This window comes from Mustelus asterias, chromosome 1 (assembly GCF_964213995.1).
Source record: "Mustelus asterias chromosome 1, sMusAst1.hap1.1, whole genome shotgun sequence".
NCBI lineage: Eukaryota > Metazoa > Chordata > Chondrichthyes > Carcharhiniformes > Triakidae > Mustelus > Mustelus asterias.
In genome coordinates, this window is record NC_135801.1 from 156,301,103 (window position 1) to 156,324,396 (window position 23,294).

General features: G+C 42.9%; 1 protein-coding gene across 4 annotated transcripts in view; it reads right to left on the minus strand.

Moving 5' to 3' along the window:
• Positions 1 to 23,294, minus strand: part of kiaa1328 (KIAA1328 ortholog) — a 202,500-nt gene that overhangs the window by 166,008 nt on the left and 13,198 nt on the right. For all 4 annotated transcript variants that reach the window (XM_078220701.1, XM_078220681.1, XM_078220671.1 and 1 more), the window contains 2 exons: positions 15,354 to 15,499; positions 12,919 to 13,016 (listed from right to left, as the gene is read on the minus strand). In XM_078220701.1, coding sequence (XP_078076827.1) covers positions 12,919 to 13,016; positions 15,354 to 15,494 — 239 coding nt within the window. In that variant the 5' untranslated portion in view covers positions 15,495 to 15,499. The remainder of the gene's footprint in view (positions 1 to 12,918; positions 13,017 to 15,353; positions 15,500 to 23,294) is intronic.

The window sequence follows — 23,294 nt, forward strand, 5'->3', positions numbered from 1 at the left end:
TAGGTTGTTGCAGAAAGGTTAAAACTCACGAGATCCAATATGAGGTAGCCAAATGGATACAAAATTGGCTTGATGACAGAAGACAGAGGTAGTTGTAGAGGGTTGTTTTTCAAACTGGAGGCCTGTGACCAGCAGTGTGCCTCAGGGATCAGTGCTGCATCCACTATTATTTGTCATTTATGTTAATGATTTGGATGGCATAGTGGAGAATGAAGAAGGTTATTTAGGATTGTAATGGGATCTTGATCAATTGGGCCAGTGGACTGACGGATAGATAAACGCAAGGTAATGCATTTTGGTAGATCGAACTACGGCACGACCTATTCAGTTAATGGTAGGGCGTTGGGAAGAGTTATAAACCAAAGAGATAGAAACATAGAAACATAGAAAAACTACAGCACAAACAGGCCCTTCGGCCCACAAGTTGTGCCGAACACATCCCTACCTTCTAGACCTACCTATAACCCTCCATCCTATTAAGCTCCATGTACTCATCCAGGAGTCTCTTAAAAGACCCTATTGAGTTCGCCTCCACCACCACTGACGGCAACCGATTCCACTCGCCCACCAGATCTAGGGGTACAGGTTCACAGCTCCTTGAAAGTGGAGTCACAGGTGGACACAGGTGTCAAAGGCCTTGCTAAAGTCCACGTAGACAACATCAATTGCACTACCCTCATTTACCTTCTTGGTTACCCCTTCAAAAAACACAATCAAATTTGTGAGACATGATTTTCCACTCACAAAACTGTGCTGACTGTCCCTAATCGGTCCTAGCGTCTCTAGATGCCTGTAGATCCTGTCTCTCAAAATACCGCCTAACAACCTACCCAATACAGATATGAGGCTCACCGGCCTGTAGTTCCCAGACTTTTCCCTGCAGCCCTTCTTAAACAAAGGCACAAGTGGACAGAGTGGTGAAGAAGGCATTCGGCATGCTTGGCTTCATTGGTCAGAACATTGAATACATTGGTAAGGCCACACTTGGAATACTGTGTACAGTTCTGGTCACCCTATTATAGAAAGAGTGCAGAAAAGATTTACTAGGATGCTACAGGCACTTGATGGTTTGAGTTATAAGGAGAAGTTGGATAGACTGGGACTTTTTTCTCTGCAGCATAGGAGGCCTATAAAATAATGAGGGCATAGATCAGCTAGACAGTCAATATCGTTTCCCAAAGGTAGGGGAGTCTAAAACTGGAGGGCATTGGTTTAAGTTGAGAGGGGAGAGATACAAACGGATCCAGAGGGGTAATTATTTCACACAGAGGGTGATGAGTGTCTGGAACAAGCTGCCAGAAGTAGTAGTAGAGGCGGGTTCATTTTTGTCTTTTAAAAAGCGTTTAGACAGTTACATGGGTAAGATTAGTATAGAGGGATATGGACCAAATGTGGGCAATTGGGACTAGCTTAGGAGTTTTTTAAAAAGTGGCGACGTGGGCAAGTTGGGCCGAAGGGCCTGTTTTTATGCTGTAAACCTCTATAACTCTGTGACCTTCCCTCCACAAAACCATGCTGCCCATCACCAACAATTCTGGTTCTCATGGGAGAAAACAAGTGTGGGCAGTCTGGGAGAGGGAACTGCAGGGAGCAGGTCCCAAAGGAAAATGAAAACGGTCCCAAAATGGTCTTCTAGTCAAAGGAAAAGAACAGGAATCCAGAAAATGTCCTGTCATGTGACATCAAGAGAAGGAGCAGAGGGGCCAAGTTAAAGGATAGGGCTGCAGGGTGCAGATGTGAAATAATGTGGGCTGGCGAAAAACCAGAGATCCAAAGAGACCAAAAGGTTGACAACTCCTTTCTACTGGCCTGAAAAACAGTAGTGTTCTGTTGGCTTGGCTAGAAATCTGAGAGATTGTGTGGAAGGCAAAACTTGAATGCACATGGCACTCCAGGGCAGAGGAACGCCAAAGGAGCTTGAAACCCCGGAGGTGGATCCTTGGTGAAGACTTCAGAGAGAAAGCATTGTTTGGGAGAAGACTGCAAGGTGTGTTGCTCAGGAGCAGACATTGGAAACCATTGTGTGAAAGAGTTGCAGTGAGACCAGTTGATTCACATTGTGACAAGCACCTGGGGGACGTTGATGCGAAATCTGTGGAATTTGCTTCCAGTTGCTTTCAGAATGTGGTCTGTCTGACCACAGATCCACTGGTTTACATGGGCTGTGCTGTTACGATACAAATTAGTGTGGAAGATAGGTTTTGTAACTTGCGCCATCCTTACAAATCTGTATACATCTGTGAAGATATATATGGGGTGATGGAGTAGTGTATTATAGTTCATTTCGTCTTGTTTAATACATGTTTTATTCTGTCCTTTAAAGTTCATCAGCAACCTTTGTGACTGCTCAAAAGCCACACTCCACGTATCTAAACAAAAAATAAAAATTAGGATTCATCAAGCCGGGTTCCACCCTGCAATTCGGCTTGTCCAGTAGTATCAGCTGGGATGGTAACAAATATTTTTAACCTCAGCAATCACAATGAGAACTTCAGCATTCAGTGGCCTCAGTCCTGTCATGTTTTAGATAAGATTTTCCCACTGATGGCTACCCATTACACAGCAGTTCTATGCTGTCGTCACTGGTTGGCTCTGCGGCATAATTCATTTCTTGCAAAGACCCTAAGAACATACCTTACTGGAGGTGAAGATGATGATTTATCCAAACATAATATATTTTTCAAAAATAAGTTAAATCATTTTCACATTTCTCCAAATCGTAACCCCAAAACCACCCATCCAAGAGCCAAATCCTCAACTGTATTTGTCACTTTTCATCCACTGAGCTTTCAAATGTGATATCCTAGGAAGTCAAACCCCAGTAGATCAATCAGCATCATCAATCCTACAGAAACTTACAACACAATAATATCTGAACAGCCATGTTAGGTAAACATGCAATTAAGATATTGATGGATGACCCACATTCCCTCACCACCCAATCATTGTGCAATGTCCCCATTCAGAGGATCCAGGGAAGAGATATTTGTTTTATACACACTTAACATATTCAAGATGGATCACAATCTACGCCAATTTTGACCGATAGCCTCCGCCAAGATCAATGCCCATTCATAACAAAAGCGAAAGGTAAAATCACCACAGCCACCATACCTCGGGCAAGGGCAAGGTTGAGAAGGTGAGCCTTCATGAATAACATCAGCCATTACAGGAATTGAACCAACACAGTTGGCGTCCCTCTGCATCATGCAACAGCCATCCTGACAACTGAACTAAACGACTCCAGTTCCATTTAAATAGTGCCTCTAACAGTCAACAATCAAACAAAAATGGTCATCAAGCCTAAAGGAGGAGATATGAGGAAGGGTAACCAAAAGCTCAATGAAAGAGCTGGATTTTAAAGGAAGAGGGGTTGTGGAGAAGGGGAGGAATTTAGGGAGTAAGAAGAATTTTGGGTAAAGCGACCAGTATGAAAGGTCAACTAGGGGAACACTGGACTAAGCAATTTGGAGAGGACAAAAACATGGATGAAGGTTTTATCAAATGGCAAATACAAGATTATAGAACTGAAACTAGATGATCTTTATGATGGAGATGATACAACATAGAAACATAGAAGATAGGAGCAGGAGGAGGCCATTTGGCCTTTCAAGCCTGTTCTGCCATTCTTCACAATCATAGCTAATCATCTAAATCAATAACCTGCTTTCTCTCCGTAACCTTTGATCCCATTCTCCCCAAGTGCTATATCTAGCCACCTCTTGAATACATTCAATGTTTTGGCATCAACTACTTCCTGTGGTAATGAATTCCACAGGCTCATCACTCTTGGGTGAAGAAACGTCTCCTCATCTCCGTCCTAAATGGTCTACCCCGAATCCTCAGACTGTGACCCCCTGGTTCTGGACACACCCACCATCCGGAACATCCTCCCTACATCTATAAGGTCAGAAGCTTAGTTTGGGGCCAAAGTTACGAGAAGTTTGGTTCAACCTTTGACAGTGACCAGGGAAGAGGATGAAAACAGTACACTGTTTGTGGCAGAAGTTGAAATGATGTCTGACGAGAGAAAACTGCAGCTCCTTCAAGTTTCCATAAAGTAACATTAGTTTGACAGCATAGAAATTATGGAGAGGTCGAGGACAGAGCTGGGCTTCATCAGAGTAAGAAAGAAACCTGACCTTGGACAATGTTACTGAGGAGCAGTAGATAGATAAGGAAGGTGTGGGAATCCAGGATAGATCGTTGGGGGACTTAGAACCATAGAACATTACAGCACAGAAACAGGCCTTTTGGCCCTTCTTGGCTGTGCCGAACCATTTTTCTGCCTAGTCCCACTGACCTGCACCTGGACCATATCCCTCCACACCCCTCTCATCCATGTACCTGTCCAAGTTTTTCTTAAAATGTTAAAAGTGAGCCCGCATCCACCACTTCATCTGGCAGCTCATTCCACACTCCCACCACTCTCTCTCTGCGTGAAGAACCCCCCCCAGTATTCCCTTTAAACTTTTCCCCCTTCACCCTCAACCCATGTCCTCTAGTTTTTTTCTCCCCTAGCCTCAGTGGAAAAAACCTGCTTGCATTCACTCTATCTATACCCATCATAATTTTATACACCTCTATCAAATCTCCCCTCATTCTTCTACGCTCCAGGGAATAAAGTCCTAATCTAGTCAACCTTTCTCTGTAACTTAGTTTCTCAAGTCCCGGCAACATCCTTGTAAACCTTCTCTGCACTCTTTCAACCTTATTAATATCCTTCCTGTAATTAGGTGACCAAAACTGCACACAATACTCTAAATTCGGCCTCACCAATGTCTTATACAACCTCACCATAACATTCCAACTCTTATTCTCAATACTTTGATTTATAAAGGCCAATGTACCAAAAGCACTCTTTACGACCCTATCTACCTGTGACGCCACTTTTAGGGAATTATGTATCTGTATTCCCAGATCCCTCTGTTCTACTGCACTCTTCGATGTCCTACCATTTACCTTGTATGTTCTACCTTGGTTTGTCCTTCCAAAGTGCAATACCTCACACTTGTCTGCATTAAACTCCATCTGCCATTTTTCAGCCCATTTTTCTAGCTGGTCCAAATCCCTCTGCAAGCTTTGAAAACTTTTCTCACTGTCCACTGCACCTCCAATCTTTGTATCATCAGCACATTTGCTGATCCAATTTACCACATTGTCATCCAGATCATTGATATAGATGACAAACAACAATGGACCCAGCACTGATCCCTGTGGCACACCACTAGTCACAGGCCTCCACTCAGAAGCAATCCTCCACAACCACTCTCTGGTTTCTTCCATTGAGCCAATGTCTAATCCAATTTACTACCTCTCCATGTATACCTAGCGACTGAACCTTCCTAACTAACCTCCCATGCGGGACCTTGTCAAAAGCCTTACTGAAGTCCATGTAGACAACATCCACTGCCTTCCCTTCATCCACTTTCCCGGTAACCTCCTCGAAAAACTCTAATACATTGGTTAAACATGACCTACCACGCACAAAGCCATGTTGACTCTCCCTAATAAGTCCCTGTCTATCCAAATATTTGTAGATCCTATCTCTTAGTACTCCTTCAAATAATTTACCGACGACTGACGTCAAACTTACCGGCCTATACTTTCCCGCATTACTTTTTGAGCCTTTTTTAAACAACGGAACAACATGAGCTATCCTCCAATCATCCGGCACCTCACCCGTGGATACCGACATTTTAAATATATCTGCCAGGGCCCCTGCAATTTCAACACTAGTCTCCTTCAAGGTCCGAGGGAATACCCTGTCCGGTCCTGGGGATTTATCTACTCTGATTTGCCTCAAGACAGCAAGCACCTCCTCCCCTTTAATCTATATAGGTTCCATGACCTCCCTACTTGTTTGCCTTATTTCCATAGACTCCTTGCCAGTTTCCTTAGTAAATACGGATGCAAAAAACCTATTTAATATCTCCCCCATTTCCTTTGGTTCCATACATAGCCGACCACTCTGATCTTCAAGAGGGCCAATTTTATCCCTTACTATCCTTTTGCTCTCAATATACCTGTAGAAGCTCTTAGGATTATCCTTCACCTCGTCTGCCAAAGCAACCTCATGTCTTCTTTAAGCCCTCCTGATTTCTTTCTTAAGTAGTTTCTTGCACTTTTTATACTCCTCAAGCATCTTATTTGCTCCCTGTTGCCTATACATGTCATACATCTCTCTCCTCTTCCTGATCAGAGTTCCAATATCCCTCGAGAACCAAGGTTCCTTATTCTTATTCACTTTGCCTTTAATCCTGACAGGAACATACAAGCTCTGCACTCTCAAAATTTCTCCTTTGAAGGCCTCCCACTTACCATTCACATCCTTGCCAGAGAACAGCCTGTCCCAATCCACGCTTTTTAGATCCTTTCTCATTTCTTCAAATTTGGCCTTTTTCCAGTTTAGAACCTCAACCCGAGGTTCTATCTTTGTCCATGATCAAGTTGAAGCTAATGGCGTTATGATCATAGGAACCAAAGTGTTCCCCTACACACACTTCCGTCACTTGTCCGAACTCGTTTCCTAATAGGAGATCTAATATTGCATCCTCTCTAGTTGGTACCTCTATATATTGATTTTGAAAATTTTCCTTAACACATTTTACAAACACTAACCTATCTAGGCCTTTAACAGTATGGGAGTCCCAATCTATATGTGGAAAATTAAAATCCCCTACTATCACAACTTTATGTTTCCTGCAGTTGTCTGCTATCTCTGCAGATTTGCTCCTCTAATTCTCGCTGACTATTGGGTGGTCTATAATACACACCCATTAATGTGGTCATACCTTTCCTGGTTCTCAGCTCCACCCATATGGCCTCGGTAGACAAGCCCTCTAATCTGTCCTGCCTGAGCACTGGTGTAACATTTTCCCTGACTAGCAATGCCACCCCCCCCACCCTTCATCCCTCTGCCTCTATCACATCTGAAACATTGGAACCCTGGAACATTGAGCTGCCAGTCCTGCCCCTCCTGTAGCCAAGTTTCACTAATGGCTATAATGTCATAATTCCATGTGTCAATCCACGCCCTCAGCTCGTCTGCCTTCCCCACAATACTCCTGGCATTGAAATAGACACACCTCAGAAGATTATTACCACCACACACAACCCTTCTATTTGTGATTTTGCATGAACTATTATCATTTATTTTCACCCCCGCTCCACTATCTGCTCTGGCACTCTGGTTCCCACCCCCCTGCAAATCTAGCTTAAACCCTTCCCAATAACACTAACAAACCTCCCTGCAAGTATATTGGTCCCCTTGTAGTTCAGGTGTAACCCGTCTCTCTTGTACAGGTCCCACCTGCCCCAGAAGAGGTCCCAATGATCTAGAAATCTGAAACCCTGCCCCCTACACCAGTTCCTCAGCCACGTATTCATCCACCCGAGCATCCTACTCTTACCCTCACTGGCACGTGGCACAGGTAGCAATCCTGAGATTACTACCCTCGGGGTCCTGATTTTTAACTTCCTACCAAGCTCTCTATACTCACTCTTCAGGACCTCCTCACTCTTCCTTCCTACGTTATTGGTACCGATGTGTACCATGACATCTGGCTGATCACCCTCCCACCTCAGAATGCTGTGCACGCGATCAGAGACATCCCTGACCCTGGCACCCGGGAGGCAACAAACCATCCGGGAGTCTCTGTCACGACCACAGAACCTCCTGTCTGTACCTCTGACTATCGAGTCCCCTATCACTACCGCTCTCCTTTTCTTCCTCCCTCCCTTCTGCGCTGCAGAACCAGACTCAGTGCCAGAGATCCGGCACTGAGATAACTTCTGAGATAACAGAATGGAAAGTAATCCTCTAATAAATTGTATTATCGTTTGAGTATTTTTTTCCATTACTCGGAAGAGAGAAAACAGGGATCTATCGACCCATGAGCCTGCGTCAGTACTCGGGAAGTTGCTAGAATCCATTATCAAGGAGTTCATAAGTCACCATTTGGATTTACAAAATTTGACTCTATTAAAAAGCTTTTAGACAGTTACATGGGTAAGATGGGTATAGAGGGATATGGGTCAAACACGGGCAATTGGGACTAGCTTCGTGGTTAAAAAAGGGGTGGCATGGACAAGTTGGGCCAAAGGGCCTGTTTCCATGCTGTAACCCTCTATGACTCTACAGATGTTAAAGTTTTCGAATGAAAACAGGTTTAGGAAATTGCAGTTAAATAAAATTAACTGAATAAGCACAATACATTGTCATCAGGGACATAATTTCAAGCTACATCACTACAGGCTAATCTTTCAAAAAGGTTACATCACTGAGGATTTTCATCATGAGACTGGAAGTCATGAGACCAGCAGTCTTCCTACTTTTTTTATTTCAATCATGAAAGACAGTATTCCCTTCATTCCTGTTTTTGGTGCAGTTGCAATGTGACAACAAAAGTACAGCCGAAGATGCTGCATAACAGCATTTCCACATCAATCCCTGTCAAGAACAAAAAACCAAAGAAAATCATAGCACAGGAACAGGCTCTTCGGCTCTCCAAGCCTGCATCAACCATGCTGTCCGACTCAACTAAAATCCCCTACCCTTCCGGGGACCATATCCCTCTATTCTTATCCTATTCATGCATTTGTCCAGATGCCACTTAAAAGTCACTATCATATCTGCTTCCACTACCTCCCCCGGCAGCGAGTTCTAGGCACCCACCACCCTCTGTGTAAAAACTTGCCTTGTACACCTCCTTTAAACCTTGCCCCTCACACCTTAAACCTATGCCCCCTAGTAATTGACTCCTCCACCCTGGGACAAAGCTTCTGACTATCCACTTTGTCCATGACCCTCATAATCTTGTAGACTTCTATCAGGTCGCCCCTCAACCTCCGTCGTTCCAGTGAGAACAAACCAAGTTTCTCCAACCTCTCCTCATGGCTAATGCCCTCCATACCAGGCAACATCCTGGTAAATCTTTTCTGTACCCTCTCCAAAGCCTCCACATCCTTCTGGTCGTGTGACAACCAGAATTGAACATTATATTCCAAGTGCGGCTTAACTAAGGTTCTATAAAGAATTAAAAACCAATTTCATTCACAGAAAAAACATATCAAGTTTATTCAAAGATTGCAGAATTGGGTATCCAAGCTGGGTGTTGGATGAAACAATCAAGCCATTCAATTCAAACATTTTATAGTGCGAGTTCTAACGTACATTGCTTGGATATGATTTTTTGACTCCAACAAAGAATTACTTAGAGCCAACCCCCCAGCAGGCTAACCGCAACTCCCCTCCGCACCAGCCCATCCCGATAGCTGGCCTCCTTGCTTTCCCCACCAATCCCTATTCAGGGTGGCAGCAGGACCCCCCACCGATCGGCCCTAGGCCCTGCCCCATATGCCCTACCCCCTTGGCATTGCCCCCCCCCTTCATTCCAGCGGGGTGAGGCCAATAGCTCCCCAAAAGTGGGGAGCTACTGTAATCCCCACTGGAGTGAAGTACTCTGGCAGGATGGGAGATATTAGCGAGACCAGAGACTTCAGTTCCAGGCTAATGAAATTTAAATCATCATTTAAATGGTCTTGGTGCCTCCCTGCCGATTTCCAGCGCAGAGGAGATGTTGCCAGAAATCCGGCGCTGGGAGATGCAAGCGTGGTATGAACGCTCACACAAACCCCGCGAATCAACTGACGCGAGAATCTCCTGGCCCACTGAGCTAAAACATTAGCGCAATGGGATGGGAGAATCACGACCTATATGTATTTTCCGCTTACTCAAGGAGATAGTAAAACTTATAAACTATTATAAGATCTACAAGTGGCAATGCAAATATCAAATTTCTCTTTTACTCTTGAATAATTTTGAGTCAGTATTGGGCCATCGAAAGATGCAAGAACAGATTACAAAGGACTTTTTGTAGTATAGCAGAGATAATAAATGAGTAATTTGCATTAGTCTTTACTCTTGAAGACAATGCTTGACTAACAGCATAGAAGGTGCTGCCAAGTGTAAAGCTGTTAAAATTGGTATAGATGTGGAGATGGTCTTAAATAGAATAAGGAAATTAAAACAGAGTTGCCTGTCAGCACATATGATATTCATCCTTAATAAACTGGGACAAATGTTATGTGAGCGCTGTGCCTGTTTCTTTAATAGTTCAGTGGAGTCGAGCTATTCACTCAGTTCACCGAAGGAGAGTGATACAATCGGTTAATTAAAGACACATTAGCTTGGCTTCGGCATTAGGCAAGATACTTAAAGGTATCATTTGAAATGATCAGTTAGATAGGAAAATAAGGTCATGTCTTATGAATCTGGTTAGACACCTTACAATGAGCAGAATTAAAGCTAATGTTGAGAAATTTACAGCTGCATGCAATGATTTCCTTAAATGTCTAATAAGTTCATCCTCCGCTCAAATTCACCTTTAAAATGGAGCAGTCACATTAACTCACTTTCCTTGACGTGCTAGTTGTGAGATCTGCGAGGGTGTTGTCTACCACAAGCCTACCATCACTGGTCAATACATGCATTGGGATTCTTACAGTTCCACGTGCTAGAAGATTGGTCTTATCAGCAACCTTATAATTAGGGCCCAACTTTATGGTCACTATGCAAGCTTAGTCACAGAGGTATATACAGCAAAAAAGGCCCTTCAGCCCAGTCAAAGAGAAGCCACCAAACTATTCTAATCCCATTTTGCAGCACTTGACCCATAGCCTTACATGCCTTGACATCACAAGTGCACACTAGCACTGCTACCTCACAGTGCCAGGGACCCAGGTTCGATCCCCACCTTGGGTCACTGTCTGTGTGGAGTCTACACGTTCTCCCCACATCTCCTCCGGGTGCTCCGGTTTCCTCCCACAGTCCGAAAAACATGCTGGTTAGGTGCATTGGCCATGTGAAATTCTCCCTCAGTGTGCCCGGACAGGCACTGGAATGTGGTGACTCAGGAATTTTCACAGTGACTTGAATGCAGTGTTAATGTAAGCCTACTTGTGACAAATAAATAAAGGTTAAGGTGTATAAAATTACAAAGGAACTAGATTATTTGGACCAGCTTTTTCAAATGGATATGCTAGGAAGACATGATGTGGAGATGCCGGCGTTAGACTGGAGTAAACACAGCAAGAGTTTTAACAACACCAGGTTAAAGTCCAACAGGTTCATTTGGTAGCAAATGCCAATAGCTTTCGGAGCGCTGCTCCTTCATCAGATGGAGTGGATATCTGCTCTCAAACAGTTTGATAAAAAAATAAACCTGTTGGACTTTAACCTGGTGTTGTTAAAACTCTTACTATGCTGGGAAGAACCAGGGATTGTGCTCACAAGTTACGGAAGGGCAGAATTAGTTTGGAAGTTCTTCTTCCAAAGAATAGTGGTCCTTTGGAACAAGCTGCCAGCTGATGCAATGAATGCTATTTTGCTGTATTGTTTCAAGTAAGAGCTGGAGCATAGATCACCTTACAGGAGATATTGTAGTTATGCTGTAACATAAATCAGGATTAACATGATTTGTTGGACTAGTTTGGATTGCCTACATGGGTCAAGGAGAAATTTCGAAGATTTGTTTCTGTAATTGGCCAATGTTTTTTCTGTTTTTTTTAAAACTAGTTCCAGGAGACTGCATGTCTCCAAGACCTTAAAAAGCATTTGTATCGCAATGCATAGGGAATCACAGCTATATGGAAAAAAACTAAATGGGTCGTTTACTGTCTGCCATTTTCAGATGTTTACATTTTTATAGAGCTCATTTCGCTATCTACCATAATGCTATTCTGCCACTTTCCAAAGATGAGATAGGTCACGCAAACATGTGGTGAAACCAGCCAGCTGGGAAAAAAAGTTCCAATTTCTGTTCAAACGTTGAACATTAGATATCTGGAAAAGTGAATGGGATCTGTGGATTCAAGGGCTTTTTTTTATTCATTTGTGGGACATGAGTGTTGCTGGCTGGCCAGCATTTATTGTCCATCCCTTGTTGCCCTTGGAGGGCAGTTGAGAGTCAACCACTTTGCTATAGATCTGGAGTCACATGAAGGCCAGACCAGGTAAGGCCGGCAGATTTCCTTCACTAAAGGACATTAGTGAATTAGATAGGTTTTTCTGACAATCAACAATGGTTTCATGGGTCATCAGTAGATTCTTAATTCCACTTTTTTTTTTTACTGAATTCAAATTCCATCATCTGCCGTGGTGGGATTCAAACCCGGGTCCTCAGAACATGAGCTGAGTTACTGGGTTAATAGTTTAGTGATAATACCACTAGGCCATCGCCTTCCCTATCTTTTGGAGATGCTGAACACACCAGACATTAAAAGATTCTGGAAACGAAGGGAGTAGAAAAACACCAATAACACAACCGCAAGAACTGGCTTAACATACACTGCCTTAAAGCCTAGACTTGAGCAATTAAAATTTCATCCCTCATTCATCCAAAGCAGGTTCTGCAGATCAACAACCACCAATCTGCCAATGTCTAATTTGCTTTAATAAGCATCAGGGTGGGGAAATTAATTAAATACGATTATTTCCCCACCAGCCTACACTAGAAATGCAAAGAACTATAACAAAAGCAAAATAAGATGGATGCTGGAAATCCAAAATAAAAACAAGAGCTAGAAATACTCAGCAGATCGAGCAGCATCTGTGGAGACAGAAACAGAATCAATGCTTCGAGTCTAATATGACTGTTCTTTGGAACTCAAGAATTTCTGAAGATGGGTCATAGTTGACATGAAACAGTAACTTGTTTCTCTAACCACAGATGGTGCCAAACCTGCTGAGTAGTTCCAGCACTTTTGTTTTTTTTAATTATGGGAAGAGCAATGGTGTGCAGAAGAATATTGTAAAGTTTTCATATGATTTACATGTTCAGTATCAGTGCTATGGGCTTTGTATCAGCATTCTACTAAAAGGGCTGCATGCAGTTTCACAAAGATCACAAAACTTACCTTGCAAGCTCCTTGATTAGGTTAGCAATGCGCCTCTTGTCCTCTGGGCAGAGGTCCTTCAAAGATGCACTCTTGACCCTTTTCTTTTCCTTCATAACCTGTTTCAGGGTAAAACACAAGAAACCAGTTACACCTCTTCTGACACAATTCCATTCTAATCTTTCCCCTCACCCTTTCCAAACTCAACTGTTCCATAAGACCCCCATAACCAGCTCCCCCACTCTACTTCAAATGACTCAATATTGGCTAAGATTACCAGCAGGTTCCTTTTCTTTGGCTTCTATTCTCCCCTTTCATGACTGTTTTGTGGGACTAAAAGGCATAAAGTTGGAAGCAGACTACATGTTCAAGGACCTTTTTGCTATTTTCTCTGGGCCCTCTTCTTGGTCAGCTGAGCTTTAGCTTTCTACTCAGCTCTTCCAAAGCCCTTCCAATCAACCTCCAGAGGTCACAGCAGTCAACAATCATTTTCCAATTGTCAGTATCAATGTCTGCCAGCATCATATCTCGTTTGCAGGTGTCTTTGTAGCAGAGGTATGGATGCCCAGGAAGTCATGACCCAGTGGCCAATTCAGTGCACAAAAGATCTTTTGAGTATACCATCTTTATCCATTCAATGAACATGGTGGAGTCTGCACAGACTTGATGATTGAATGTATATTGATAGTAGTACACACATGGACCTCTGTTTGTGAACTTGCCTTGTCAAGAGATGCTGGTGTCTATTCAGCTTTTTCTGCTGCCGGACCAAATGTTGTCCAGGTCTCACCACGTTACAGGAGTGAACTGAGCTTACACGCTTGGTAGACATGCAAAGTGGTGTTCTCAGTCAGTGATGACTGTTCCTTCACTGTTACTGGGTCAAAAATCTAGAACTCCCTTCCCAATAGCATAGTGGGTGCCCCACACCACAAAACCATAAGCAGTTCAAGAGGGTGGCTCACAACCACCACCTTCTCAAAAGCAGTTAGGGATGGGCAGCAAATGCTGGCCTAGCCAGTAATACCCAAACCCCATGAATGAATTTAAAAAAGGATACAAACATCACCCCTCTGATCTCCTTTTTGCCACTAGTGCCCTCGAGAGTGTTGTGTCCAAGAATTCTATGCCTGTTCACCCCATAAAACTAATGTAAATGCAACCTATCCTTATTCTCCTTTTTCTATGTGCCACCCTTAGTAAAATCATATGCAGATACATGGTCAGCTTCTAAACATGCAAAGGATACACAGCTCAATTTCTCCATGATTTCCTTTGATACCACAACCCAATGTATGCTGTCTGATATCAGGCCTCAAAACGAAGTGTGAGTGGTAAAACTGAGTCAAGTTGACACTACCATTTATCCTTTGGAAGAAACTTGGTACCCTCTCTCAACCTGGCTGAGAGTCCCAGAGGGCCTGCCTGAAGACTGTTAAGATAAATATATTAACTGGTCAACAATTTGACCATGAAACATGCTACTCATTGGTGATTTGGTAACATTAAGGTCCTTCTAGGTCAATAACAGAGATACCACAGTTAAGTTAACTTGTATTCATTATACACCCTTACTGAACATGAAGTATAAACTTCCGAAGTCACCAGAAGACGTGGCAGCTGGTGCTTTCCAAGTATGAGATGCTTCCATGCTATTTGAGGGAAAAGATGATATTAAGCAATACCAGAAATTCCTGAAATGACTGAATTAGGAACTATTCTCAATTTTTATCTACAACTCAACATATATGAGCTCATATCCCGCTGCATAAAATTTTATTTAGCATCTATTTCCCCAGCCTTATAACCTGCTTATGTAATAAAATCGCTCCAATCACCATAAATTAGGGAAATCCTTTAAGGAAGGAAATCTGCCATCCTAACGTGGTCTGGCCTACATGTGACTCCAGAGCCACAGAAATGTGATTGAATCTCAACTGCCCTCAGGCAACTAGGGATGGGCATTAATGCTAGTCAGCCAGCGACACCCCCTATCTCATGAATGAATTTTAAAATTACTCACGCTCCCTGGTTTTGTATCTGCTAATTTTAATATACCTCCTAGATCCAGAATATGTACATTTAGAATACAAATGATGCTGGTCTTCTGGGGATAGCCTTTTGATCCAAAGTACGGAAAAGGATTAGTGAGTTAATCTTGGATGAAAGAACAGCCTAACTGCCAATTGTTTTAACACTAAATTTCAATACGGAGGGTCTTAGAAATAAATACCGAATGGATGCATCCTTAATGGGAAACAAATTCACAATTTCACTCAATACAATAACTTTATTGAAAACATTATCTAACTACCTGAACTAAAAGCTTTTGCAACAAAATTATGCACATCATTTCAATAACATTCATTATTTTTACAAAACTGCCTCTCTAAACCCTGCAGAAACATATATTAATCTTTAGTGGGATACAAGATGTAATAAAAACATAATTTCACCTTGTCAGGCATGGGTAGCTTTCCAGATTTAGTCTTCAGAGGATCCACAAAAACAGAATCAGGATGGAAGGTGAGCTTTGCTCCAACTTCTTGAATTTTACACTTCACCTTTGATTCAGGTTTAACATTTCCTTCCATCATCAACCCTAATAAACACAATAAACAGCTAGTAGAGATGTGGAACTGAATATCTGTGATCTATTAAATCATTACTATTCTTAAAAAATGTTATTCACATGATCTTGGCAACCTTATATTTATTGCCCACCTTTAGTTACAAATACGTGAAAAGGTAGGTTTATAAAAACAACAAGTTGCTTCATCCCACCCACCACAGTCACACAAAAATCAGTGCCCCACCAACCATCATGTGGTCACTTGGGAAAAACAAAAAAATTCCCAAATACCAAATCAGGGGAAGAAAAATCTTTAAAATTCTTCTCCAATCCGTTAAAACAAAGAAATCTAATATTGTAATGACACTAACAAGGGCAGCATATCTAGGGGATATATATATATATATAGGGGATTTTCACACTAACTTCATTGATAACTTCATTAACTTCATTAATGACTAATAATAAATATATTTCCAATTCCTAATTGCCCTGGAAAGAAGGCCGCCTTCTTGAACTACTGCATCGCACTGTATGGTACTGACTGTAGCAGTTCAAGGGAGAGTAGAGTGGATCTATGACTAGTATTTTAAACTTAAATAAGGATAATTATGAGGACATGATAGCAAATCTAGCAAAAGCGAACTGGCAATTTAGGTTCAGGGATAGTTCAATAGAGATTCAAACAGAGAGACAGACAGAAGTCAGGAATCAGCTTAACATCTGTCTTAGGGAAAATGTTGGAAGTTATTATTAAAGCTGTTATAACAGGGCACTTGGATATAGTCAAGGTAATCAGGCAGAGTCAACATGGTTTTGTGAAAGGAAAATGATGTTCAGCTAATTTACTGGAGTTCTCTGAAGTTGTAACATGTGCTATGGATAAAGAGGAGACAGTGGATGTGCTGTATTTAGATTTTCAGGAAACATTTGATAAGGTGCCACATCTAAGGTTATTGTGAAAAATTCAAGCGCATGGCGTAAAAGGTAACATTCTGACATGGGTAGAAGATTAGCTAGCTAACAGGAAACAGAGAGTAGGCATTTTGTTTCCTGCTTGGCAGGGTGTGATGAGTGGTTTGCCATAGGATTCAGGGCTGGGGCCTCAACTCTTCATAATTCACATCATGGACTTGGATGAAGGGACCTATGGTATGTTTGCTAAATTTGCTGATGACATAAAGGAAAGTTGAGTTGTGAGAGGACATAAGGAGGCTACAAAAAGATAAAGATAAATTAGGTGAATGGATAAAGATCTGGCAAGAGGAATATAATGTGGGAAAATGTGAAATTGTTCATTTTGGCACGTTGAATAAAGAAGTATAATATCTAAATGGTGAAATATTGCAGAGCTATGAGATGCAGAGGGATCTGGGTGTTCTAGTACCTGTATTGTAAAAGGTTAGTATGCAGGTGCAAATCTTATCACTTATTATAGGGGAATGGAATACAAGAGTAGGGAGGTTATGCATCAGTTATACAGGGCATTACCTTTCCTTGGATTGCCACCTTACCATGGTGGAGCGCTTTGAACATTCCATTGATGCAGTGAGCCATGCCATTGTCAGTCTAACTCCTGGCAGGGTCACCCATGACAGCAAGGTTGGAGGGGAGAAACCAGACAAAGTGCAATCCAAAACAAGTCCTCAATGGTGGATCAGGCAGAAGATACACGTATGGTATCAACGGCTGCAATGGCGGATGAAGACTGCATCAGTAATGAGGTCCCCAATTGTCAAGGTTCCCTTGCTACTAGAACAGAATCTACCCTCTGTCAAGGGCTGTTTCTGCAGATGTGCAACGGCATACCCACATTAAAAGATGTCCCATACCAGGTATCAACTAGGGGAAACCAAAGGAACCCCCACGTAGACAAGCCCTGTGGCGATCGAAGAGAGACGACAGGAACAGAAATGAGAGATTTGGAAGTCACTAGCTTCGGACCAGCACGTAGGTGAGGTTTGGATAGGAACAGGAGAGCATTTCGAAGCTTTCTTCACAACTGAGCAGTCCTTTTCAGGATCTACCTTGATCACCCCGCATGAGGAAAGAGCTAGAAAAGGTGTTCCAAAAATAGTCTGTTCCTCCTGCAGCCAAGCTGGAAAACCGCATCCAGCAGGCTCATCTAACTGCAGTCAGAAAATCAAAGTTAAACTCAATTTCAGAACCTGGAATGTACAAACCCTCATAACATGCAGAACGATCGACTGGAACGGAGAATTGCCTTGGTGCCCTGACCTCTTCAACATTGATGTAGCTGCCCTGCAAGAGACACAAAGAGCAGATGAAGAGCAGTTGACGGTGGGTGCACTTTCTGGAGAGGAAAACCCAAGTATCAGCCCAGGATGCATCGGATTGAATTCGCCATTTTACAACTCCAACGGGATTCTTCTGTTCACCAAGGCTGGTTTAGCGAGAATGACCACGGCATGCGAGACCTCATTGAAAAGAAAAGGAAAGTTCTCCACGCCTGGCAAGATGACATAACCAGTCAGGCAAAGAGGAGAGCTCACCATTCAAAGGCAGAGGTACAAACAAGAACTAGGGAAATCGAGAACCAACGATGGACTGAGAAATCCAAGGAGCTGCAACTCCTCGCCGACAAACACAAGACCCAGGCTTCTTCAGTGCCACCAAAGCAATATATGGACTTAACACCCTAGGCCTCAAACCAGTGCAGAGTAAGGATGGAACCCTCTTGACAGAGAGAGAAAGCATCAGCCTTCAATGGAGAGAACACTTCAAAGAAATCCTAAATAGTGATACAATCATAGTTGAGGACTTGTTTGAAGATGATCTTGGATTCACACCACGAACTCAAAGCCACCATTAAGCACCTGAACAATGGTAAAGCTGCAGGAATTCCAGCAGAGATTTTTAAACTTGGAGGAGGAGGGATCACCCGTCATGTTCATCAGCTGTTCCTGAAAATCTTGAACTTGATTTTGTGTCTCTGTGCCCTGTTTGAGAGCAGATTTCCACTCCATCTGACGAAGGTGCAGCGCTCTAAAAGCTAATGGCATTTGCTACCAAATAAACGTGTTGGACTTTAACCTGGTGTTGTTAAAACTCTTACTGTGTTTGCCCCAGTCCAACGCCGGCATCTCCACATCCTGAAAATCTGGAACAGAGAAAAAATTCCTGCCAACCTCAGGGATGCAGTCATCGTCACCAACTTCAAGAAAGGAGAAAAGGGGTCCGTGGGAACTACCAATGAAAGTCCCTAATCTTCATCGCCAGAATCCTGGCTGGCCGTCTTCGTCCAGTCTCTGAGACAATCATTCCGAAAAGCCAGTGCGGCTTCCAACCAAACCACGGAACTGCGGACATAGAATCATAGAAACCCTACAGTGCAGAAGGAGGCCATTCGGCCCATCGAGTCTGCACCGACCACAATCCCACCCAGGCCCTACCCCCACATATTTACCCGCTAATCCCTCCAAGTACACATCTCAGGGACAATTTTTAACCTGGCCAATCAACCTAACCCGCACATCTTTGGACTGTGGGAGGAAACCGGAGCACCCGGAGGAAACCCACGCAGACACGAGGAGAATGTGCAAACTCCACACAGACAGTGACCCGAGCCGGGAATCGAACCCGGGACCCTGGAGCTGTGAAGCAGCAGTGCTAACCACTGTGCTACCGTGCCATGATTTTCACTGTTCAACAACTTCAACAGAAATGCCAGGAGGAACATCAATCACTCTACATGGCCTTCATTGATCTGGCCAAGGTTTTTGGCTCAGTCACCCGGAAAGTGCAATGGAAGACCCAGCAAAGGCTGGTTGTCCAAGGAAATTCATCAACATCCTCCAAATCCTCAAAGACAAGAAAGATATCAGCGACAGTCCTCACCAACAGAAAAATGACCTTTGAGGTCCAAGTCTTGACGTATCATCACCTCCACTGTTTTCTCTACCTTCGTCGCCACCATCTTTCACCATGTTGGGCAGCACGGTAGCACAGTGGTTAGCACTGCTGCTTCACAGCTCCAAGGACCTGGGTTCGATTCCCGGCTTGGGTCACTGTCTGTGTGGAGTTTGCACATTCTCCTCGTGTCTCCGGGTGCTCCAGTTTCCTCCCACAGTCCAAAGATGTGCGGGTTCGGTTGATTGGCCATGCTAAAATTGCCCCTTAGTGTCCTGAGATGCGTAAGTTAGAGGGTAAAATATGTAGTGATATGGGGGTAGGACCTGGGTGGGATTGTGGTGGGTGCGGACTCGATGGGCCGAATGGCCTCTTTCTGTACTGTAGGGATTCTATGATTCTTGTTGAGAACAAGCTTCCCAGTGCAGTGGACATTGTCCACAGATGGATCGGAAACCTTTCAACCTCAATCGGTTGAAATGCAAGAAGAGAACGACACTGACATCGCTCGTGGAATTTCAGTACGCGGATGACATCATCATCTCAGCACTCTCAGAACAGAATCTTCAAGCTGTGCTTGACACCTTCACAGAAGTATACTGAAGAATCGGTCTCAGCCTCAACCTCAAGAAGACTCAAGTCCAATACCAACCCACCCGAGGGCAAGATCCCGTCTCTTCCCTATATAAAGATCCACCGAGAAACCCTTCCAAATATGGAACATTTCCCCTAAATGGGGAGCCACCTCTTATCTCAGTTTGACATCGATGTGAAGATCCAACATCGTATCCAAGCCGTGAGCGTCACCTTCGGATGCCTGACGACGAGGGTCTACAATGACCACGACATCCGTGGTAACACCAAGATCCTCGTGTACACGGCAGTCGTCCTTCCTGAGCCTTCTACATGGCTCAAAAACCTGGCCTAGGTACAGAAGCCACCTCATGGCCCTGGAGAGGAATCATCAATGATGTCGGAGATGGATTCTCTGCATCAGCTGGGAGGATAGACATACAGCATTAGCATTCATGAAGAGCCAGGGGCATCAGCATCGAGGCCACGATCATCCGAAACCAATTCCACTGGCTAGTAGCTATGTGCTCAGGATGTCAGTCCAACTGCCAAAGCAAATTTTCATTTCACCCAGCTCGAGGAAGGCTACTGAACAAGGGGAGTACAAATGAAGTGCTTAAAAGACACCCTGAAGGTTTACCTCAAGAAATGCAACAAAGACACCTGGGAGACCTTTGCTCAGAATAAGCCTACTTGGAGGAATTTCCTAATTGAAGGGTCACAATTCTTTGAGGACACCCTGAAAAGGAGCCTGGGAAAGAAATAGCAATGATCTAGAGTGCAAGGACCTAATCCACTTCCCAGAAATACCTGCCACATGTGCGATCAAAGATTCGGCTCTTCGATCTGGCTCATCAGCCGCGCAAGGAACCACAGAATCCATGACGAGTAACACAGAATTTCTTCAGTGGACAATCATACTCAACAGTGACTGATCACCAAAGAAGGAGAGAAGATATGAGGCATTGATGAGATCACATCTGGAATATTGTATGCAGCATTGATCTTTTTTATTTAAGGAAGGATGTAAATGGATCCTTAGAAGCAGTAACTAGATAATACCTGAAATGGACAGGTTGTTTTACGAGGAAAGGCTGAAGAGGCTAGACCTGTACCCCCTGGAGTTTGGAAGTGTAAGAGGCAATTTGGTTGAAATGTACAAGATCTTGAGAGGACATGACAGGGTGTGGAAAGGATGTTTTCTCTTGTGGAAGAACCCAGAACTAGGAGACATTGCTTAAAAATAAGGGGTTGCCCATTTAAGACAAAGGTGAGGAAATTTTTTTTAAATCTCTGAGTGGGTTGTGAGAAGTCTCTTCTTCAGAAGGTGATTGAGGCAGCATTTTTGACTATCTTTAAGGCAGAAGTAGATAGATTCTTGATAAGCAGGGGGGTGAAAAGTTATCGGGGTTAGGTAGTAATGTGAAGTTTAGGTTAAAATTACATCAGCCACGATCTTATTAAATGGCAAAGTAGGCTTGACGGGCTGAGTGGCTTACGCCTGCTCCCATTTCATATGTATGTACTGATGCACCAAGATAACAGAACAGGAACAAGGGACAGAATAGCTTATTCATATTTCTATTTACTTGGATTATGAGTGCAGTGGACCCATATAAAATCAACAAATCTTCAGCAACTCTTAATATTAGAAATAAATATTTCCCATCCTGTAACTATGTTGTGGATATATTTAATAAGCTTACAAATAGAGCTTTTTGCAATGATACATTAAAACATCTGAGTAAATACAAGGTTGGAGCTGAAATGAATCAAGTTTTGGGGATAATGTAATAATGGTCTATGCTGGGGAGAATCCATGATCTTTGACCCAGATTCAGTAACAGCAAGAAAAATGCAATTACTTAAAAAGATTTGGGGAATCCATATTTTTTTTAATGATTGAAAAGCATTTTCAAAAGAGTTTGTATCGGTTCTAAAGAGATCAACTGTATTTTTTGGAAAGTAATGAATACTAGACCTGACAACCCTCAACCTAGACGCAGGACCGACAGGAAGGAAATTAATATACAGAGGCCGTGCGACATACAGAAAGGGGAAAGCTGAAGAAAGAAGTTCTGGTAGATCCATGCTACCATGATTAATGGGGACTGAGAGCTGAGGAGGTTCCAAAGGAAATGCACTATATAGGGAAGATTGCATAGGCAGAGGAGACCTCTTAACACAGATGAAGTCACCTGTGGAGAATCAGCTCAGTCCTTGAAAAGGGACAGGCATTCTGTTTGGAGGAACTGAATGCCTGAAACTGGCACCATACAGGCATGACAGACCACCTACTAATGACATGTCTTTGTTGTATCTACTATTCCATGTGAAATTTATATAAAGTAAGAAGTTTATTTATTAGTCACAAGTAAGGCCTACATTAACATTGCAATGAAGTTACTGTGAAATTCCCCTACTAGCCCATTCCGGCGCCTGTCCGGGACAATGCACCTAACCAGCATGTCTTTCAGAATGTGGGAGGAAACTGGAGGAAACCCACACAGACACGGGGAGAACATGCAAGCTCCACACAGACAGTGACCCAAGCCGGGAATCGAACCCGGGTCCCTGGCGCTGTGAGGCAGCGGTGCTAACTACTGTGCCACTGTACCGCCCCCATATTTCACACTGACCATGATTTGCCTGTTAATTTATGTTTATTTAACACTGATTCTGATACGCATTAAAAGTAAAAGTTACAAAAAGTAAAATCTCGTTACTAATTTCTTCATTGGGGGGCGTCATTTGGTAAATTTGGTTATATTAGTTTATGGATCCCCATAGGAATCTTTTCACATGTAAGGCGAAATGTATGTAACACAAAGGTCAAACAAACATTTTATCTTTTACCTACACAAAATCTTTCACAATGAGAGTTAAGTTTAGTAAGATCTATGAAAGAATAGGTTTTGCAGCAAGCTTTTCTTGCTGCAAAACATCTGGTCTTAAAAATGGGTAATGGATTTCCAAATTCATCTAGTTGCAAGATTTCTCACACTGGTGTGATTAACAAAAGCGTCTCAAGACATTCAGCAAAATTTGAAAGGTCGGATATTTTCTGAGAGTTACTTCGCTGCAGTACTTCTAGATATCAATGCTTCATGACTCCATCCCAAGAATTGAGTAGTTTCTCTGCTGTAATGGACTCTGGATAAGGAATTCCACATTTTACTCATTTCATTTTTTAAAATGATATTTGTACATACGATGTCATTTAGAAAGTAAGGTCATCTTCAAAAAAAATGGATAGCTGAAGTCGTTCCCTATCGTTAGTGTCTGCAATTTTCTATTTCACTGTATACTGGAACAATTGTAAATGTAACAAATGTAGGGTGGCACAGTGGTTAATACTGATGTCTCACAGCACCAGGGACCC